This window comes from Myxine glutinosa, chromosome 2 (genome assembly GCF_964187855.1).
Source record: "Myxine glutinosa chromosome 2, kmMyxGlut1.1, whole genome shotgun sequence".
Taxonomy (NCBI): domain Eukaryota; kingdom Metazoa; phylum Chordata; class Myxini; order Myxiniformes; family Myxinidae; genus Myxine; species Myxine glutinosa.
In genome coordinates this window covers 264,089,983-264,108,000 of record NC_136262.1, presented here as the reverse complement: position 1 = coordinate 264,108,000, position 18,018 = coordinate 264,089,983, and the positions used below count along the sequence as shown (strand labels likewise).

The window sequence follows — 18,018 nt, the reverse complement described above, 5'->3', positions numbered from 1 at the left end:
ATGAGGACTGGGCCCAAAACTCTTTTTGAGGAGATGAAAAGATTGTTAAAGATCAGTATTGGACACTCCGGCCTTCACATGGAGAGGAGATTAAAGGATTCCGTTGAGAGCCACACGTTGGCTACAAGAGTAGAGGGAGTCGGTAAGCCGTGTGGAGCTGGCCTTGGATTCCAGCGGCAGACAGAGATATGTCCCCCGTCTGCTGTCCCCTCACTCCAACACAATTGCATATGGTGAGACAATGATCGAAAAGCAATTCTCGTTCTCTCCCCGGAAGACAAACCCAACTGATGAAAATCCAGTTCCCTCCACGTAACCGAGAACCAGTGTATATCAGTCCTGAATAAAGATCACCTGACTTTAAACTTAAGCATCCACCAAATACTGATTGAAACTGGTCAGGTGTGTCACCGGTACACATTCCCCTTCTCTACCTTCCCTCAAGTATGGATTCTTATTACTGCTCTTTAAGAAGCTGATTTTTCCTGAAAAGACCAAGGTCCCCAATTCTACCAATCATTTCTCCTATTCCGAGTCACACGTCTAATCACAGAAACCCACACCTGCTTTCCTCCCCAAGTCCAACCTTTGATACTCACCTCCATTCATACCTTCCATTCTCTCATTTGTGGTAATGACTGTGTTCTGCCTTCCATTCTTAAGGTTTCTTGTCCATCATCACCTCACCCATTCCATCATCACCTCACCCATTCCATCATCACCTCACCCATTCCATCATCACCTCACCCTTTCTCCATCACCTCACCCATTCCATCATCACCTCACCCATTCCATCACCTCACCCTTTCTCCATCATCACCTCACCCATTCCATCACCTCACCCATTCCATCACCTCACCCTTTCTCCATCACCTCACCCTTTCTCCATCACCTCACCCTTTCTGCATCACCTCACCCATTCCATCATCACCTCACCCTTTCTCCATCACCTCACCCATTCTCTATCATCACCTCACCCATTCTCTATCATCACCTCACCCTTTCTCTATCATCACCTCACCCTTTCTCTATCATCACCTCACCCTTTCTCCATCATCTCACCCTTTATCATCACCTCACCCTTTCTCTATCATCACCTCACCCATTCTATCATCATCGTCTGTCTATTTTACTCTTGCTAACCCCACCTCCCCCTCAATTTTGTTTTTCACTCTCCTCTTCCTGCCATTCTACGTTTCCATTTAGTATGCCTTTTGCTATTTTACCCTCTACCAGTTTGTTAACCTATCACTGTCAATTAGCTCTTCCGTTCATGTATTGTGCAACCATACCGTGTGTGCGCGAGTGCATAACGCCGACACGTATGATGTGGGATTTCAAAAACGAGCACAAATTCGAAATAAAAGGGACAGATGTAAAGAATAACTACCTTGATAATATCCAATCCCCCGATCAGTTCCCCCTTTACGTAAAGCTGGGGGTACGTTGGCCACTTTGAATAAGTTTTCAAGCCTCGTCTCACCTGCCAAAAGAAACAAACAATCAGTGCCCCACCCAAACACAAATTCTGCACCAGAAAAACAAATATTTAAACTGCTCACCTCCTCATCCTGCAGGATGTCAAACGTTTCGTACGTTGCCCTGTGGGGAATGAGAAGGTACATCATTATGAACAGATGGAATTGCGGAAGTTTAATTAACTAATAACGAATTGTCGACTTACCCAGTCTCGTTCAAGATGTCAATTGTAGTCCGACTGAATCCGCACTTTGGACCCTGGGAAACGAGCAATTACTAAATTATCCACACATTACATGATGAGGATTATATCCAATCTCATCCTGAACCCCACTACAAATTAGCTCTTCCTGCTTTTGGATCTGAGCTTCAATCTCCAAGGGGAAGAAAATGCTTTCCCTGCTAGTTATACAACCACACGACTTACCAGATCAGACCGGTGCTTAAACTTAATAAATTAACAAATCCACTGAACATTCACAGAGCCATTCCTTCCCTTTTCAAGGCAACGATAGGAGTGTTTGTCATTCAAATCCTGCTTTAATCACACCCACAAACTTAAAGGGGATCTCAAAGTTTGAGTTCGGTTTGAATTTGAGGTTTGCCGTCCATTTGAGGAGGCTCACCATTACATGTCAAATTATACAAATTTTTGACAAAACAATCTAGGCTAATGGAGGAAAGAAATGAGAGGGGAATACATTCAGATTTAGAGGATCAAAGGGATAGATGAAGATACGGACCACACGACTGGCAGAAAGAAGAGGGGTGAGTGGGTCAGAAAGAAGAGGGGTGAGTGGGTCAGAAAGAAGTGTGGGTCAGAAAGAAGAGGGGTGAGAATGGGTCAGAAAGAAGAGGGGTGAGAGTGGGTCAGAAAGAAATGGGGTGAGTGGGTCAGAAAGAAGAGGGGTGAGAGAGGGTCAGAAAGAAGAGGGGTGAGAGTGGGTCAGAAAGAAGAGGGGTGAGAATGGGTCAGAAAGAAGAGGGGTGAGAATGGGTCAGAAAGAAGAGGGGTGAGTGGGTCAGAAAGAAGAGGGGTGAGAGTGGGTCAGAAAGAAGAGGGGTGAGTGGGTCAGAAAGAAGAGGGGTGAGAGTGGGTCAGAAAGAAGAGGGGTGAGAATGGGTCAGAAAGAAGAGGGGTGAGAGTGCGTCAGAAATAAGAGGGGTGAGAGTGGGTCAGAAAGAAGAGGGGTGAGAGTGGGTCAGAAAGAAGAGGGGTGAGAATGGGTCAGAAAGAAGAGGGGTGAGAGTGGGTCAGAAAGAAGAGGGGTGAGAGTGGGTCAGAAAGAAGAGGGATGAGAGTGGGTCAGAAAGAAGAGGGGTGAGAGTGGGTCAGAAAGAAGAGGGGTGAGAGTGGGTCAGAAAGAAGAGGGGTGAGTGGGTCAGAAAGAAGAGGGGTGAGAGTGGGTCAGAAAGAAGAGGGGTGAGAGTGGGTCAGAAAGAAGAGGGGTGAGAGTGGGTCAGAAAGAAGAGGGGTGAGAGTGGGTCAGAAAGAAGAGGGGTGAGAGTGGGTCAGAAAGAAGAGGGGTGAGAATGGGTCAGAAAGAAGAGGGGTGAGTCTAGAAAGAAGAGGGGTGAGTGGATCAGAAAGAAGAGGTGTGAGTGGGTCAGAAAGAAGAGGTGTGAGTGGGTCAGAAAGAAGAGGGGTGAGAGTGGGTCAGAAAGAAGAGGGGTGAGAATGGGTCAGAAAGAAGAGGGGTGTGAGAGTGGGTCAGAAAGAAGAGGGGTGAGAGTGGGTCAGAAAGAGTCGAAGAAAGAGAGCATATGATGGATTTCATGGTGAATTTGATTGATGCAGCTGGAGGTCTAACTCTGGTGCTCTTGCACATCCTCTTTCTGCTCTATTCTTGACAGGGGCCCTATAATTTGCCATAGGTCATCTTCCATCTGCTTGGAAATCAGCCAACGTCACCTCATTACATAAAAATGTGCAAAAACGATTCCGTTACTACAGACCTATCAGCTGAATTTAAATCTTCAGCAAGGTCATCAAATCCATCATCATCAGTTGATATTAAATCCTTCCTTTACTCCAACAATCTCATCTCAGATCGATTTGGTTTCAGATGAGGTAACCAGCTTGGACATGCTGCTTCTACTCACCCAACAATGGATGGAGGCCCTCAATATCAGACATGAGATCAGGGCCGCCTCTCTGGACATATCTCGTGTTTTTGATACAGTTTGCCATCCCGCCTTGCTCTCCGAACTCTGCCTATAGCGTCCAAAGCCAACTCCACACACGGCTTACTGACTTCCTCAACTTCATTAACCAACGTGTGCCTCAACGGAATCCTTTCCTATCCTCTCCCTGTCAATGCTGGAGTGCATCCAAGGCAGTGGCTCGGGCCCAATCCTATTCCCGATCTTTATAAATGATCGAAATGGCTGGAAAATCTATTTTGTGACGACTGCACTCTCTGCAGTGATGTCCCTCATCCTTCAGATAGACAGGCAGCAGCTTTTTCCCCTCTTAAGCTGTTGACAAAATCACATGCTGGTCAGAAACTTGGAATATGCCTACACCTTGCTCACCTTGATACTATGGAAACAAAGGCCTTCAAGATCATTGGGATCTATCGTGATGAAGCTGAGTCTATGGGCCTATCACTTTCCCATCACAGACAGATCGGTGGTCTGTCTTCGACCGCCTCCTTTCTGGTCTTGCACCCTCTGCTCTTTCCGTTCTCCTCTCTCCTCTCCTTTTGTTCTGCTGCATCCTGATCCAGTCAATGTTCTCGCTCCTTCACGAGCCTGCGCTTCATATACCAAAATAATTACATATCCCTGATTGGTTGTGAAAAGCATATGTTTCTCAGCCAAACACGAACCCCCAATGGCAAAATATTGCTGCCTCCACAAGTTTAGTCGGAAATTTAAAAGATCCATGTAATGACAGATACTGAATTTATCATTTCTGGATGTGAAGTTGATTAAATAACGATCAGATATTGTAATCATCAAAAAATACTGACCAACTCATGCTTACAGACGAGACCGCCAGCTTCGCGTCCATCCTATGGGCTGGGCACTTTTTGAAGCACCAACGCAACGGTCGATAATAGTCGGACGGAATCAAACAGACTAGGTAGCCCAAAGGTATCTGCACTACCTCTGTTACAATCCTGACAGAAGCGATCGGGGGATGAAAGATTTCAAAACAAAAGGTTCGCACCACTTGTGCTAACCCTGGCAGCTGGCTCACCTGTGCAGTCCCCTTCATGAAGAGCATCACAGGAGCTTTGTTGATGAGTGTGTGCAACCTGCAGGAAGAACTTCAGATAATTACAAAGCAGACAAGTGTGATTCAATCTTTTATTCTAGTTTCATAAATTACTTAAATCCCTGGCAATCATTTCAACTCCCACACTTCACGAGAAGTTAGTGCAAGTATACGTAAAACCATTCATTATCCTCTAATATTAATCCCCCACTACAGTGAGGTGATACACCCCTTACCCCCATCTACAGTGAGGTGATACACCCCTTACCCCTATTAACGCCCATCTACAGTGAGGTGATGCACCCTCCTCCCCCTATTAACGCCCATCTACAGTGAGGTGATGCACCCTCCTCCCCCTATTAACGCCCATCTACAGTGAGGTGATACTCCCTCCTCCCCCTATTAACGCCCATCTAGTGAGGTGATGCACCCTCCTCCCCCTATTAACGCCCCATCTACAGTGAGGTGATGCACCCTCCTCCCCCTATTAACGCCCATCTACAGTGAGGTGATACTCCCTCCTCCCCCTATTAACGCCCATCTACAGTGAGGTGATGCACCCTCCTCCCCCTATTAACGCCCATCTAGTGAGGTGATGCACCCTCCTCCCCCTATTAACGCCCCATCTACAGTGAGGTGATGCACCCTCCTCCCCCTATTAACGCCCATCTACAGTGAGGTGATGCACCCTCCTCCCCCTATTAACGCCACATCTACAGTGATGTGATGCACCCTCCTCCCCCTACTAACGCCCCATCTACAGTGAGGTGACACTCCCTCCTCCCCCTATTAACGCCCCATCTACAGTGAGGTGATACTCCCTCCTCCCCCTATTAACGCCCCATCGACAGTGATGTGATGCACCCTCCTCCCCCTATTAACGCCCCATCAACAGTGAGGTGACACTCCCTCCTCCCCCTATTAACGCCCATCTACAATGAGGTGATGCACCCTCCTCCCCCTATTAACGCCCATCTACAGTGATGTGATGCACCCCTTACCCCCATCTACAGTGAGGTGATACACCCCTTACCCCTATTAACGCCCATCTACAGTGAGGTGATACTCCCTCCTCCCCCTATTAACGCCCCATCTACAGTGATGTGATGCACCCTCCTCCCCCTATTAATGCCCATCTACAGTGATGATGCACCCTCCTCCCCCTATTAACGCCCATCTACAGTGAGGTGATGCACCCTCCTCCCCCTATTAACGCCCATCTACAGTGAGGTGATGCACCCTCCTCCCCCTATTAGCGCCCCATCTACAGTGAGGTGATGCAATACCCTTCAGATGTCCACTATGGAGTTTATTGCCAACCAGACCACAAATTTCTCACCCTGGTGTCTCATTCAGAGCGAGACCATGTTGGGTGTGCCGTCCTTCAGGAGGATGTTAGGCCTGAAGAACCGTCTACCAGCATTTGCACGGAATCATTCGCAAAGGGTTAGGTTATCGCCAATAACCTGCACAAAATTCCAGATATCGACCTTAACATGCAGGGGGACAGCAGCAGCAGATCCGCACCTCGGTGATAAAGCAACCAACAGGACGGATTCGTTATCAAATCCCCATCCAATGTGCGTTTTGCTAACGATGACAACCCAATCGTGATGTGTCACATTGTGTCACCAAAGTGCCAAGGCAAGGCCTACCTGTCCTCAAGTTTCTCTGCTTTTGGACAAACCTCTCTCAGTTCCCCCGACTCTGCCATTTCCTGCACATCACACACCGACACCAGGACATGAAGAGTTGACCGGCACCCTCCCAAGCCATGACACATTAATGTTTCATGGCCTGACCAAAATTGTGAAAACCCTCAAGTGTTTGGGCACTAGGAAGGGGCTCGAGGTAGAAACGTTATTTTGGACACTTATCGGGATATATTCGGAATCTGTGTAGAACGTTTCACAATTTAAACTTTCGGAATCTGTTAGGTTTTTTTGTTTTTTTTCACAGTTTCAGTTTGTAAAAAGTCAAAACAAGATGAAGGCTTTCCTGGAAGCCCTTGGTGTCCTTGTGTTTATACTTCTCCCACCCCCCCCCCCTTCCCACGCCACCTCCCCCCCCAAGCCCTCTCCCTCCCACACATTCCCGATGTCCCTGCTCTCAAATGTTGTGTTTATGTGCTTCCCCTTCTCTCCCCATCTTGTCTACCGCTCCCCTTTTTATATTGTTTGTCTGTTTGATTTGTCTGAGTGATAAATGTTAGCTCTTTCACGAGCCTCGATTCTGTATACAAAAAAAAAAAAAAGGCGCTGCCCGCCGGTGCTGATTCGGAAGGATTCCATTTTCACATGTCGCCTGCTTCAACAATTTGCTATTCGCAGTCATGAATACGAAGGCCGAAACTATCTCGGTTTCCTCCCATGAGGGTAGAGAACATGAAAATGAAAACCAGGCATTGACATTCCTCTTGCAGGAGAAGGGGAGATGGAGCAACAAACCTCATTGGATTAATTTCCTTCCCTCAGAAATTTCTGGGCAGGTGAACAGGCCCATCATTTACTTTGGTTGGGTAAATGCTGAATGTTAAAAATAACCGGATGAACGAGGACATTCAAAACAAACCCACCAGGCCGATGGGGAGCAGACGTCTGACCCGGCACATACCTTGACTATGTCCAAGCCTCCGATCAATTCGCCGTTGACGTACACCTGTGGATACGTGGGCCACTTGGAGTAGGTTTTGAGCCCCTGTCTGACACTTTCGTCCATCAGGATGTCAAAACTTCCGAAGCGCACCCTTTGCTTGTTTAGGATATCGACAATCTGCCGGCTGAAACCTGTGGACCAGGAATAAGGTACACAAAGAGATGAGAGATCATCAACTCGAGAGTGCACAATGGTGGGACTGAGGCCTAATATTGGGAGGGAGAGGAGGTGAGGGGACCCGGAAGTCTATACAGGTGTTTTTTTTAATGTCTCTAACACCAGACACGCATTTTATGATACTGTGGAAGACAGGGCCACAATGTGAAAAGGTGAATCTTTACAGAAAGCTGCACGAGTATGTACAAAATGGCGCTTGTAGGTTTCTGTGCAATTCTGGGAATTTAAATCGGATGATTCTTTTTTCCCTGGTTTCGCTGTTGTGGTGAAACGGAACCAAAATCCAATTACCACAAGGAATCCGAATGGGTCATGCAAGTCCAGGATGTGGAAAGCTGCACAACAGCTGGAAGTGCGACGAATAAAATAACTCGGTTTTATTCCTCATGGCATGTTTGTTTCGAGCTTTGTCACGCTCGATTCGAGACGCCATCGCCAGGTGACGCTAAACCTTTTATTTATTTTTCTTTGGTCTAAAAAGGCGTCACCGAGTGTGCGAACTGTGAAGTAACGAAATGGTTCACTCGGTTAGAAATGGTTTGTGGCAAAACTCACCACAGCGTGGTTCTTGCGGAGTTCCCTTCATGAAGAGCATCCATGGTGCGGAGCCGATGAGCTTCTTCAGACGGGCGTTTAGCTCCTCCGGTCCAATTTGAGCCGCGGCGGGCCCGAGCTGGGCAGACGTCACGCTCGGAGCCGGCACCGATATCAGCCGAGCCACGTGACGGGTCAGCTGATCGGCGTCCGCACCATCCAAACGCTCGAGTTCCTTTCCTGACTTCACGTAAACAATGATGCTCGAGTCCAAAAAGGAAACCACAATTCACTTGAAAAGGCAAGACAAATCAAACTATCTGATGACATCATAGGTACTATCTTTGTCATACGCAGACAACATTGCATGGTTTACCTTGAAGAATAAGAACGAAGGCACCGCGCTTATGTCGTACTTCTGTGAGATGTCTGGAAGAGCTTCGGCTTCGAGCTGCTCACAGCATGGTACAGTGTACAGTACAGTGTGCGCAGCACGGTCCGATGCTTACACAATTCGGGCATTACAGATTTCATCGTTTTCACGTTGTATATTAGAACAGGTAAAATTACAATTACTCCACTTCTACACTTGATCAGGAAACCACTGAATCGGATTTTCACGTTACTCTGATGCAACCTGTCGTTCATACTGAACAGGTATCTCCGACTGCTCTCGTCCCTCCCCGAGGCCCAGGTGGCATACCCGAGCAAAGCGCGCCTGCGGTTGTTCTTGTGCAAGCTCTTCGAGCACCCTGTCCATTTGTCCACATTGTGGGGCCCAAGGCGCGTAGAAATGAACGACCAGCAAAGTCCTGTGGAAAACATAGCGTTGCTATAACTACCGAACGTTACATTTGTACAAGATCATAGAGATGGGGTTATGACATATTATGACATACTAATATTATGACGTTTATATTTTGTGACATTTTGCTTTAAGTGTAACGGTCAATGATGATTATAACTGTTGTTATGCAACTTGTATTTTATAAGATGCAGTATTATTATTATTGAATTGTGTAGTATTTATAACGTGGTTAATAAGTAAAGTGTAGGCAAATGAAACCCTAATCGTATTATCAGCACGTAACCTTCACCTCACCGTGGGTCAGAATCCGTCACGTTGTTGGACAATAGTACGAATGGGTGGCGGGGCAGTGATTTGCCCAGGCAGGTGGAACCATGACCGAACAAGTTATGGCCTTGGAAGCTGCGATTGACCATTTAGAGGCGGGGGCATGTCTGTGACGTACCCATAAAAACGCTTGGAGATGAGAGGACTGATGTCGACAGACTGAGAAAAAGGAGAGCTGGCGTATGGCGATGGTTACACGGCAAGACGATCGTAAAGGAAATGACATACCAGGGTAGAGTCGCTTCATTGGTGTCGCATTGTATGGTGTCGTGCTTTGGGAGGGCGTGGGCGATACTCTCTTTGAAGAACACTCTTGGAGGCTTAACGTGTGCAGCTTCCGCTTCAGTGGGGACTAACTCAGCCATTTGGAGCATCCTCGGTTGGGGATGGACCATTAGTAAAGGGTCATGACCTTCTATTCACGGCACACTGATCGGTTTCCAGAAAGGTGGAAGTGTTCCCTGTGGCAAGGCGGACAGGCTCAACAACAACAACAACAACATGCATTTTAAAGGCCATTTTCCCTGCTAGAGCGGGGGTTAGCCTTGCGGTCCCCATGACAATCTTCTCCATTTTGCCCTATTTTCTGCATCTCTCCTTGTTAACCCCCTTGCCCGCATTTCTTCTTCCACCATCTTTAGCCAAGTCTTTCTCGGTCTTCCCCGTCTTCTACTTCCTTCTACATTCATTTCCATCACTCTTCTCAACCAGTCACTTTCATCCTTCCTCAACACATGACCAAACCATCTCAACCTGTTCCTCTTCACAGCATCAATCACAGGCTCTATTCCCATCATCTTTCGCAATTTATCATTTGTCTTCCTCTCTCTCAACGATACTCCGCACATCCGTCGAACCATTCGCATTTCCACCCTTTCCAACCTTCGTTGCTGCTCTACGTTCATTACCCATGTCTCGCTCCCATAAATCATAACACTTCTCACACATGCAGCATACACCTTTCCCTTCAGCTTCAACGACACTCCCCTCATCATCAGCACGCCACTCAATTCCCGAAACTTCTTCCATGCACATCTCACTCGAGCAACCGTTGCCGAGTCTGATCCACCTTCTCCATTCAGCATGTCTCCGAGGTAGCAAAATGTTTTCACACCTTCCAGCTTCACGCCATCTCCAAGATCCAACTCAACATTTCCTCCATCTGCAGCTCCCTCTGTGCACACCTTACATTTGAATGTAGCTGCCACACTGGTTAATGACCCTCTCAGACCACTACATTTTTGATGAACCCACTCAGCGCACATTGTACACTGAATGGAGTTCACTCCGACACCCTTCCTACACACAGCACAGGGCCACTTCCCAGTTCTTTCCACCTCACCACATGCTTTACCACTTGCCATCACCTTCGTCTTTCCGATATTCACCTTCAGACCTTTTGTCTCCATACATTCCTTCCACGTGTTCATCTTTTCCTTCAGTCCATCCATACTTTCCGCAATCAACACCAGATCATCTGCATACAACAACTCCCATGGTAAACCCTCCTTTACGTTCTGAGCCAGCACCTCCATCACAGCTACAAATAGTAGTGGACTTAGTACCGACCCCTGATGCACTCCCACCTTCACCTCAAACTCACCACTGTTCCCGTCCTTCGTCCTTACAGCTGTGCGTGCTCTTTTGTACATTGCCATCACTACTCTGATCAACCATTCCTCCACTCCTAACTTCCTCAATGCCCATGTCAATACTTTGCGTGGAACCCGATCGAATGCTTTCTCCAGATCAACAAACCCAAGAAACAACTTCTTCCTCTTCTCCATGTACTTCTCCTGCAACTGCCTCACAATGAAAAGCGCGTCTGTCGTTCCTCTTCCTGGCATAAATCCAAACTGCATTTCGTCGATCTTCACTTTCTTCCTTATCCTCCTCTCCAACACCCTTTCCAATACCTTCATTCCATGCTCCAATAACTTTATCGCTCGGTACGAGCCACACTCCAGAGGGTCACCTTTCCCCTTGTATAGAGGGACGAAGGTACTCAGTTCCCAATCCACTGGAATGCGGCCTTCTTTCACCACCAGATTACAGATCTCTGTCATTCTCTTCACACCCCAACTTCCTGCTGCCTTCAACATATCTCCCACAACTCCCGTCGGCCCTCCCGCTTTTCTACCCTTCATTGCTTTTATCGCTTCCTCAACTTCCTTCTCAGTTATCTTCTCTGCCGGTCCTAAAACTGGGTTACTCTCTATGTTGCCATCCCATTCATTCTCTGTATTCAACAGCATTTCCATATATCTTTTCCATCTTCCTTTAATTCCATCTGGGTCGACAACGATTTGTCCCACTTCATCCTTCAAGCAGCTCACCCCCATCACATCACACCTCTCTTTCGCTAACTGCTTTGCAATCCTGAATACCGCTCTCTGACCCTCTTCCGAATCCAAGCGTTCTCCGAACATTTTCCTACATGCCTCCTGCGCCTTTGCTACCTCTTTCTTTGCAGCCTTCCTGGCTGCCTTATAACTTTCATGCTCTGCTGTTTCTGCTCCCGTACCCTTCGCCTTCTGCCACTCCTTGAACTTCTTCCTCTTCTCGTCAATCGTCTTTCCAACTTCATCATCCCACCACCATGTTTCCGAGTGCCTTGGTGGTCCTTTTGTCCATCCACATACCTCACCAATGGCTCCCAACAGACTAGCTTTCATTGACATCCAACCACTTTCAAGCTCAACCACATCATCCTCGACCCTACTCAGCCTCTCTTTTAATGCCTCCCTTACTGTCACCTCTTTCAACCTCCACAGGACAGGCTCAGAGATACTAAATAAATAAACGAGTTAAATCTCAAATAAATAAATGAGATGCATCACATTATATGGAAATTGACGTGCATTTGTGCTACTGCATTGTCCTCCTCTTCACAATTGCCCTTGTTTATATTGGCAATGCTTCTACAGTTCACTACACTCTCAAGTCCACCATGAATGAATGAATGAATGCCTGGTGTTGGCTTAGCGGTTGGGGTGCAGGCTTGGGATCCTAGGATCCTGGGTTCGAATCCCGGTCAGTTGCTAAATTAACACCAGGGGGGTTGACTCAGCCTGTCATTCTTCCGAGGTCGGCAAATTGAGTACCAGCTTGCTGGGATGAATGATCCCGGTGTGCACCCCGTCCCCGGCTTAGAATAGGTACACCGTATCCCTGCGCATCCTAAGAGCGTGACCAAGGGTTGGCGTCAGGAAGGGCATCCGGCCATAAAAACCTTGCCTCAAACAGGGAACCATGATTGTCATAGGGCCCGCAAGGCTAACCCCTGCTCTAGCGGGGAAAATGGCCTTAAAACGATCATTCATTCATTCATTCATTCATTCTTCTACAGCTCACTACACTCTCAAGTCCACCATATATTGTTTAAATGAAAATTCAAATTGGAACGGCCTCTACTGCTCATTGTACCGTCAGGTTGATCATCATGTACTTGATACTGTTGTTTTCCCCTTTGTTGAAGTAATCTTTGTGCATTTGCTTGGTTGGGGTTGGTTTAAAGTAATTTTGGTAAAGTGTTTTCAAAGGCAAATTGTAAAGAGCAACTTTTCTTACCAAACTTGTGCTACACGTTCCGTTTCCCCAGTATTTGGTTGAACTAGATAAAGTAAGATCGTTAAACGATTGAATAACGATCCTACTTTTTTTTCCTTTGCATCTCCGACATTTGGCCTACTGTCGAGCAGTCTCTTCCCCGTGCCTGTTATACCAGGCAATGGGCTGTCCAACTCTGTTTCTATCCCTCTTCTTCACCCTGCTTGTAACACCAATGTCACTTATACCTTACCTGGACGGCTAACCTAACCCTCCCTCCCTTCGAACCAATCGCCATTCGTCCTCTCTCTCTGTCTGTCTGTCTCTGGATCCAGCAGTGTGTGTGTTCCAGACATAATTCAGTCATTGAGATATAATAATTTCATCGCATCTTTGCTTGTTCAACTCGGGTGCCCGTCTTGGTTTTGGCCTTGCCCCTCGACCCTGTGGTGTTGTGATTGGGTACAGGCATGATGGTCCATATGGTCACATTCTATGTTCAGGTTGCCTTGTGATGTTACATTTATTTTTACAGTATCACGTTCCTGATGGAGCCACAACCGAAATCTCACATTATACACACTTCAGTGACAACTTCCGAGGTCACTCTGGGTACGAGCGGCACCATCTTTGATGTCCCTTGTCTCCTCCCACTCAGCAGGGCAATGAAGGAGATGTTGTCGTTTCATATGCAGACTGTGGCTGCTGGTTGCATCATTTTCTGGAGGCGGGGCTGTGTCGCAAATCCAACCAGCGGAAGCCCATATTTCCAGTAAGCTGGTCCTCATTTTGCCGATCTCAGAAAGATGATAGGCCGAGTCAACCCACCCGGTGTTCGTTCAATGGCACGACAGGGGTCAAACTCAAGACCCTATGATCTTCAGCTCGCCACCTTAACCACGAAAGTAACACCAGACTTCTCTTAATAATGATGAATCTATCTATCTATCTATCTTATCTATAATTCCAGTAATCTCTGTTTGTACGTTTGTCTGTGACCGCTGTTTCTCGACAACCACGGGTCCGATATATTTTAACTTGCCAGGTATATTGCTGGGGACCCGAGGATGTGCCTTTTCAAGGTTTCATATTAATCGGACAATTACTTACCGAGCTATGTCCAAAAAACGATTCAACCAATCAGAGAGCAGCGAGCTATCGCGTGTGCCGAACGTGGCGGACACACTCTGCCTCGGATGGCACATTTGAGAGCGTATTCATTTATTTCACGTTTGCAAACTATGTTGGCGTTAAACTATGTTTTAAAACTAATAAAAACGAATTTGCGATTCATTCGCTTTCCTGCGCGTTTGTGCACGCGATGGCGATTTCTTTACCAAACTCCGGAAGCCGTTCGCTTTGGACCAAACCATTTCATGTAAATAGAGGGGGGGGATTGTCACCGGACTCGCAAGCCGTTCGCTTTGGACCAAACCATTTCATGTAAATAGAGGGGGGGGATATAATTTTAGATATAGATATAGTACGGGCAATGCCCTAGTTACTTAAATTCCAGTATCCGGATCTTCACCAAAATAAAATTGTTTCGTCCTCGTCACGCACCGAACCTGTCCACCAAATTTTGTCTGAATCCGTCCATAACCTATTTGAGATATCCTGCTCACAAACAATCAGGAAGGAAACCCTACAAATTTGAAAGTAGGAGGTGTAACGGGGGGTAGAAAAGATCATGGTTTTGGATTTAGGACGATCTGAGATGGTGGTGAACAGGTGTCCTGAAGACCTGCAGGGAAGAACGAGGTTGAACAGGATGTGGAGGTTTGATCAACAGGTGGGAGAAAAGAGGACCGAATGAGTGGAGGAGAGCAGTGATCCTGGATTTAGGTAGTTTCACTCGTCGGGGGATGATAGTGGAGATTGATAGTGGGCCCTGCAGAACCCTGGGCCCCTGGGGACACGGACAGAGCAGAGGGGACAAGACCAGAAAAGAGTCAGTAGAAGACAGAGACCACCGAAGTTAGAGAACAGTGCAAAAGACCACGAGCTTATAATTTAATGATTTTTGGATAAAAAAGCGTCTGTAGCCATCGACGTATTACATATGCAAGAGAGAAGGGCGAGTGAGAATAAAAGGAAAAGTGAAACATTATCGGGAGGGAAAGTGTTTAAAATTGCATCTTTGCGTACGTATTAAATATATTGCCCAACATGTCACAGCGAAAGAACCCATGAATGATGTGCAGATTAATTTCGCTGACATTGCCCAACACGATAAAGCAACATGGTCGGTCACAGCTAATGCTTGCGACATGTGTGGACCGGCACGTCCTCCCCGATCAGCCCAGGGTCCACCAACGCCATTAAGATTAAAGGTCTCGGTGCAAGAATTGTAAACGTTGCAAACGACATCTGTGTCTGCGAGCACGCAAGTCCCAGCATAAAGATCAGGATAACAATCGGTCCACAAACACAAAGACCGACGACCCTTCATAATCCCTCCGTTTCACAAGACACAACTTACCGTCCATTGGCCAATAGCAGCTCGGAGAACTCTTGCGAGCTCTTAATGTCGGTCACTTGGGTCATGGTGGACGCGGGGAGAGGGTCGATCACTCTAAAAACACACAGCGACCCAAGCAACGAGTATTCCGATTCCGAACCACGCGCCCTCCACTTCCGGTCACATGACTTGGTTCCTCCTCGTTAGTGGTTAATTTAATTTCATAAATTCGATACGTTCTGTGAAAATACCTTGGGATGTTTGAAATGGCTTTGTACTTGTAATAGCACGTCCTTCAGATCAAATAATTATAACTGCGGGTACCAACGTAGCTCGAAAAGTGTCGACATACACCTCGGTTCACACAGGAAAACCATTCCAAAATAAAATCATGGATCCAGTTAAAAATACATATAAATAAAAAATATTAATAAAACCAATGGTCTACTTATAAATAAAATATGTTATTCAAATTTCGCCGAAGTTGTTTTGGTTTGGCATTTCGTGCACCTGTGAGGAATTATATTAATTACCCTGCGCTTGCAAAGGTAAAACAGGTTTAGGCGATCGTGTACGTGCTGTGTACGTGCTGTGTACAGGGATGAATTTTGAAAAATTGATTTTCTCGGCATACATTGGTCCGATGGACACAAAATTTCACCGTAGTCGTGCATCCGTCTGTATAATTTTTTATTCATAATTATGACGTCATAATTCGATCGGGTGTTATGTTCATGGGGTTTATTGCGTAACTAGTGGGGTCGCCCGTGGGAATCCCACGGGCATGGACGTGTGTGACATTTGGACATATTGAGTTAGATGCTGCGCCTGCACATTCAGTTTTACAAAATGGTTACTGGGATTTCATCAGATCCACAAATGATATCTACACAATGTATTTACTTCTGATGACAAGTGAATGCATGTGCGTGCACATGGGAAATACTTGTGAGGAATTCCATTAATTACTTTATTCGTGGACTTGTGAGGAATTGCATTAATTAATTACTTTATTTGCGCATTTCTGAGGAATTGCATTAATTAATTCGTGCACCTGTGAGGAATTGCATTAATTAATTACTTTCATTGCACACTTGTGAGGAATTGCGTTAATTAATTCGTGCACTTGTGACGAATTACATTAATTAATTACTTTATTTGTACATTTGTGAGGAATTGCATTAATTACATTTTTTGTGCACTTCTGAGGAATTGCATTAATTGATTTATTTATTTGCGCAATTGTGAGGAATTGCATTAATTACTTTATTTGCGCATTTGTGAGGAATTGCATTAATTAATTACTTTCATTGCACACTTGTGAGGAATTGCGTTAATTAATTCGTGCACTTGTGACGAATTACATTAATTAATTACTTTATTTGTACATTTGTGAGGAATTGCATTAATTACATTTTTTGTGCACATCTGAGGAATTGCATTAATTAATTTATTTATTTGCGCAATTGTGAGGAATTGCGTTAATTACTTTATTTGCGTATTTGTGAGGAATTGCATTAATTAATTCGTGCACTTGTGAGGAATTACATTCATTAATTACTTTATTTGCACACTTGTGAGGAATTGCGTTAATTAATTCGTGCACTTGTGAGGAATTGCGTTAATTCATTCGTGCACTTGTGAGGAATTGCATTAATTAATTCGTGCACATGTGAGGAATTACATTCATTAATTACTTTATTTGCACACTTGTGAGGAATTGCGTTAATTAATTCGTGCACTTGTGAAGAATTGCGTTAATTAATTCGTGCAATTGTGAAGAATTGCATTAATTTATTTATTTGCGCACTTGTGAGGAATTGCACTGATTAATTTATTTGCGCACTTGTGAGGAATTGCGTTAATTGCTTTATTTGCGCACTTGTGAGGAATTGCGTTAATTGTTTATTTGCGCACTTGTTAGGAATTGCATTAATTGCTTTATTTGCGCACTTGTGAGGAATTGCGTTAATTGTTTTATTTGCGCACTTGTGATGAATTACATTAATTAATTTATTCGTGCATTTGTGAGGAATTGCATTAATTAATTTGTGCACTTGTGAGGAATTGCATTAATTGATTACGTTATTTGCAAACTTGTGAGGAATTGCATTAATTCATTCATGCACTTGTGAGAAATTGTGTTAATTAATTACTTTATTTGCGCACTTGTGAGGAATTGCATTAATTAATTTGTTTGCATACTTGTGAGGAATTGCACTTATTAATTTTAATCGTGCACTTGTGAGGAATTGCATTAATTAATTTAGTTGCGCACTTGAGGAATTGCATTAATTTATTTATTTGCTCACTTGTGTGGAATTGCATCAATTAATTACTTTATTTGTGCTCTTATGAGGAATTGCATTAATTACTTTATTCATGCACTTGTGAGGAATTGCATTAATTACTTTATTCGTGCCCTTGTGAGGAATTGCATCAATTAATTACTTTATTCATACACTTGTGAGGAATTGCATAAATTAATTACTTTATTCGCGCACTTGTGAGGAATTGCATTAATTCCTTTATTCGTGCACGAATGAGGAATTGCATTAATTCCTTTATTCGTGCACTTATGAGGAATTGCATTAATTAATTTATTCGTGCACTCGTGAGGAATTGCTTTAATTATTTATTTGTGCACGTGAGGAATTGCATTATTTCTTTTCTTTGCGAATTTGTGAGGAATTGCATGAATTAATAACTTTATTTGCGCACTTGTGAGGAATTGCATTAATTAATTACTTTCTTCCTGCACATGTGAGGAATTGCATTAATTAATTACTTTATTTGTGCACTTGT

At 45.1% G+C, this 18,018-nt stretch overlaps 1 protein-coding gene across 1 annotated transcript; it reads right to left on the bottom strand.

Annotated features, from left to right (window-relative positions):
- Positions 1–1,390: 1,390 nt before the first annotated feature.
- GLRX3 (glutaredoxin 3) lies at positions 1,391–16,642 on the bottom strand (the record flags this gene model as incomplete). The annotated part of the gene is given in 10 exon segments (XM_078772525.1): positions 1,391–1,483; positions 1,563–1,602; positions 1,685–1,737; positions 4,685–4,742; positions 6,358–6,419; positions 7,316–7,488; positions 8,090–8,312; positions 8,445–8,519; positions 8,772–8,880; positions 15,235–16,642. Coding segments are annotated over 10 exon segments (951 nt in total), but the record flags the coding sequence as incomplete, so codon positions are not given.
- Between the last annotated feature and the right edge of the window lie 1,376 nt (positions 16,643–18,018).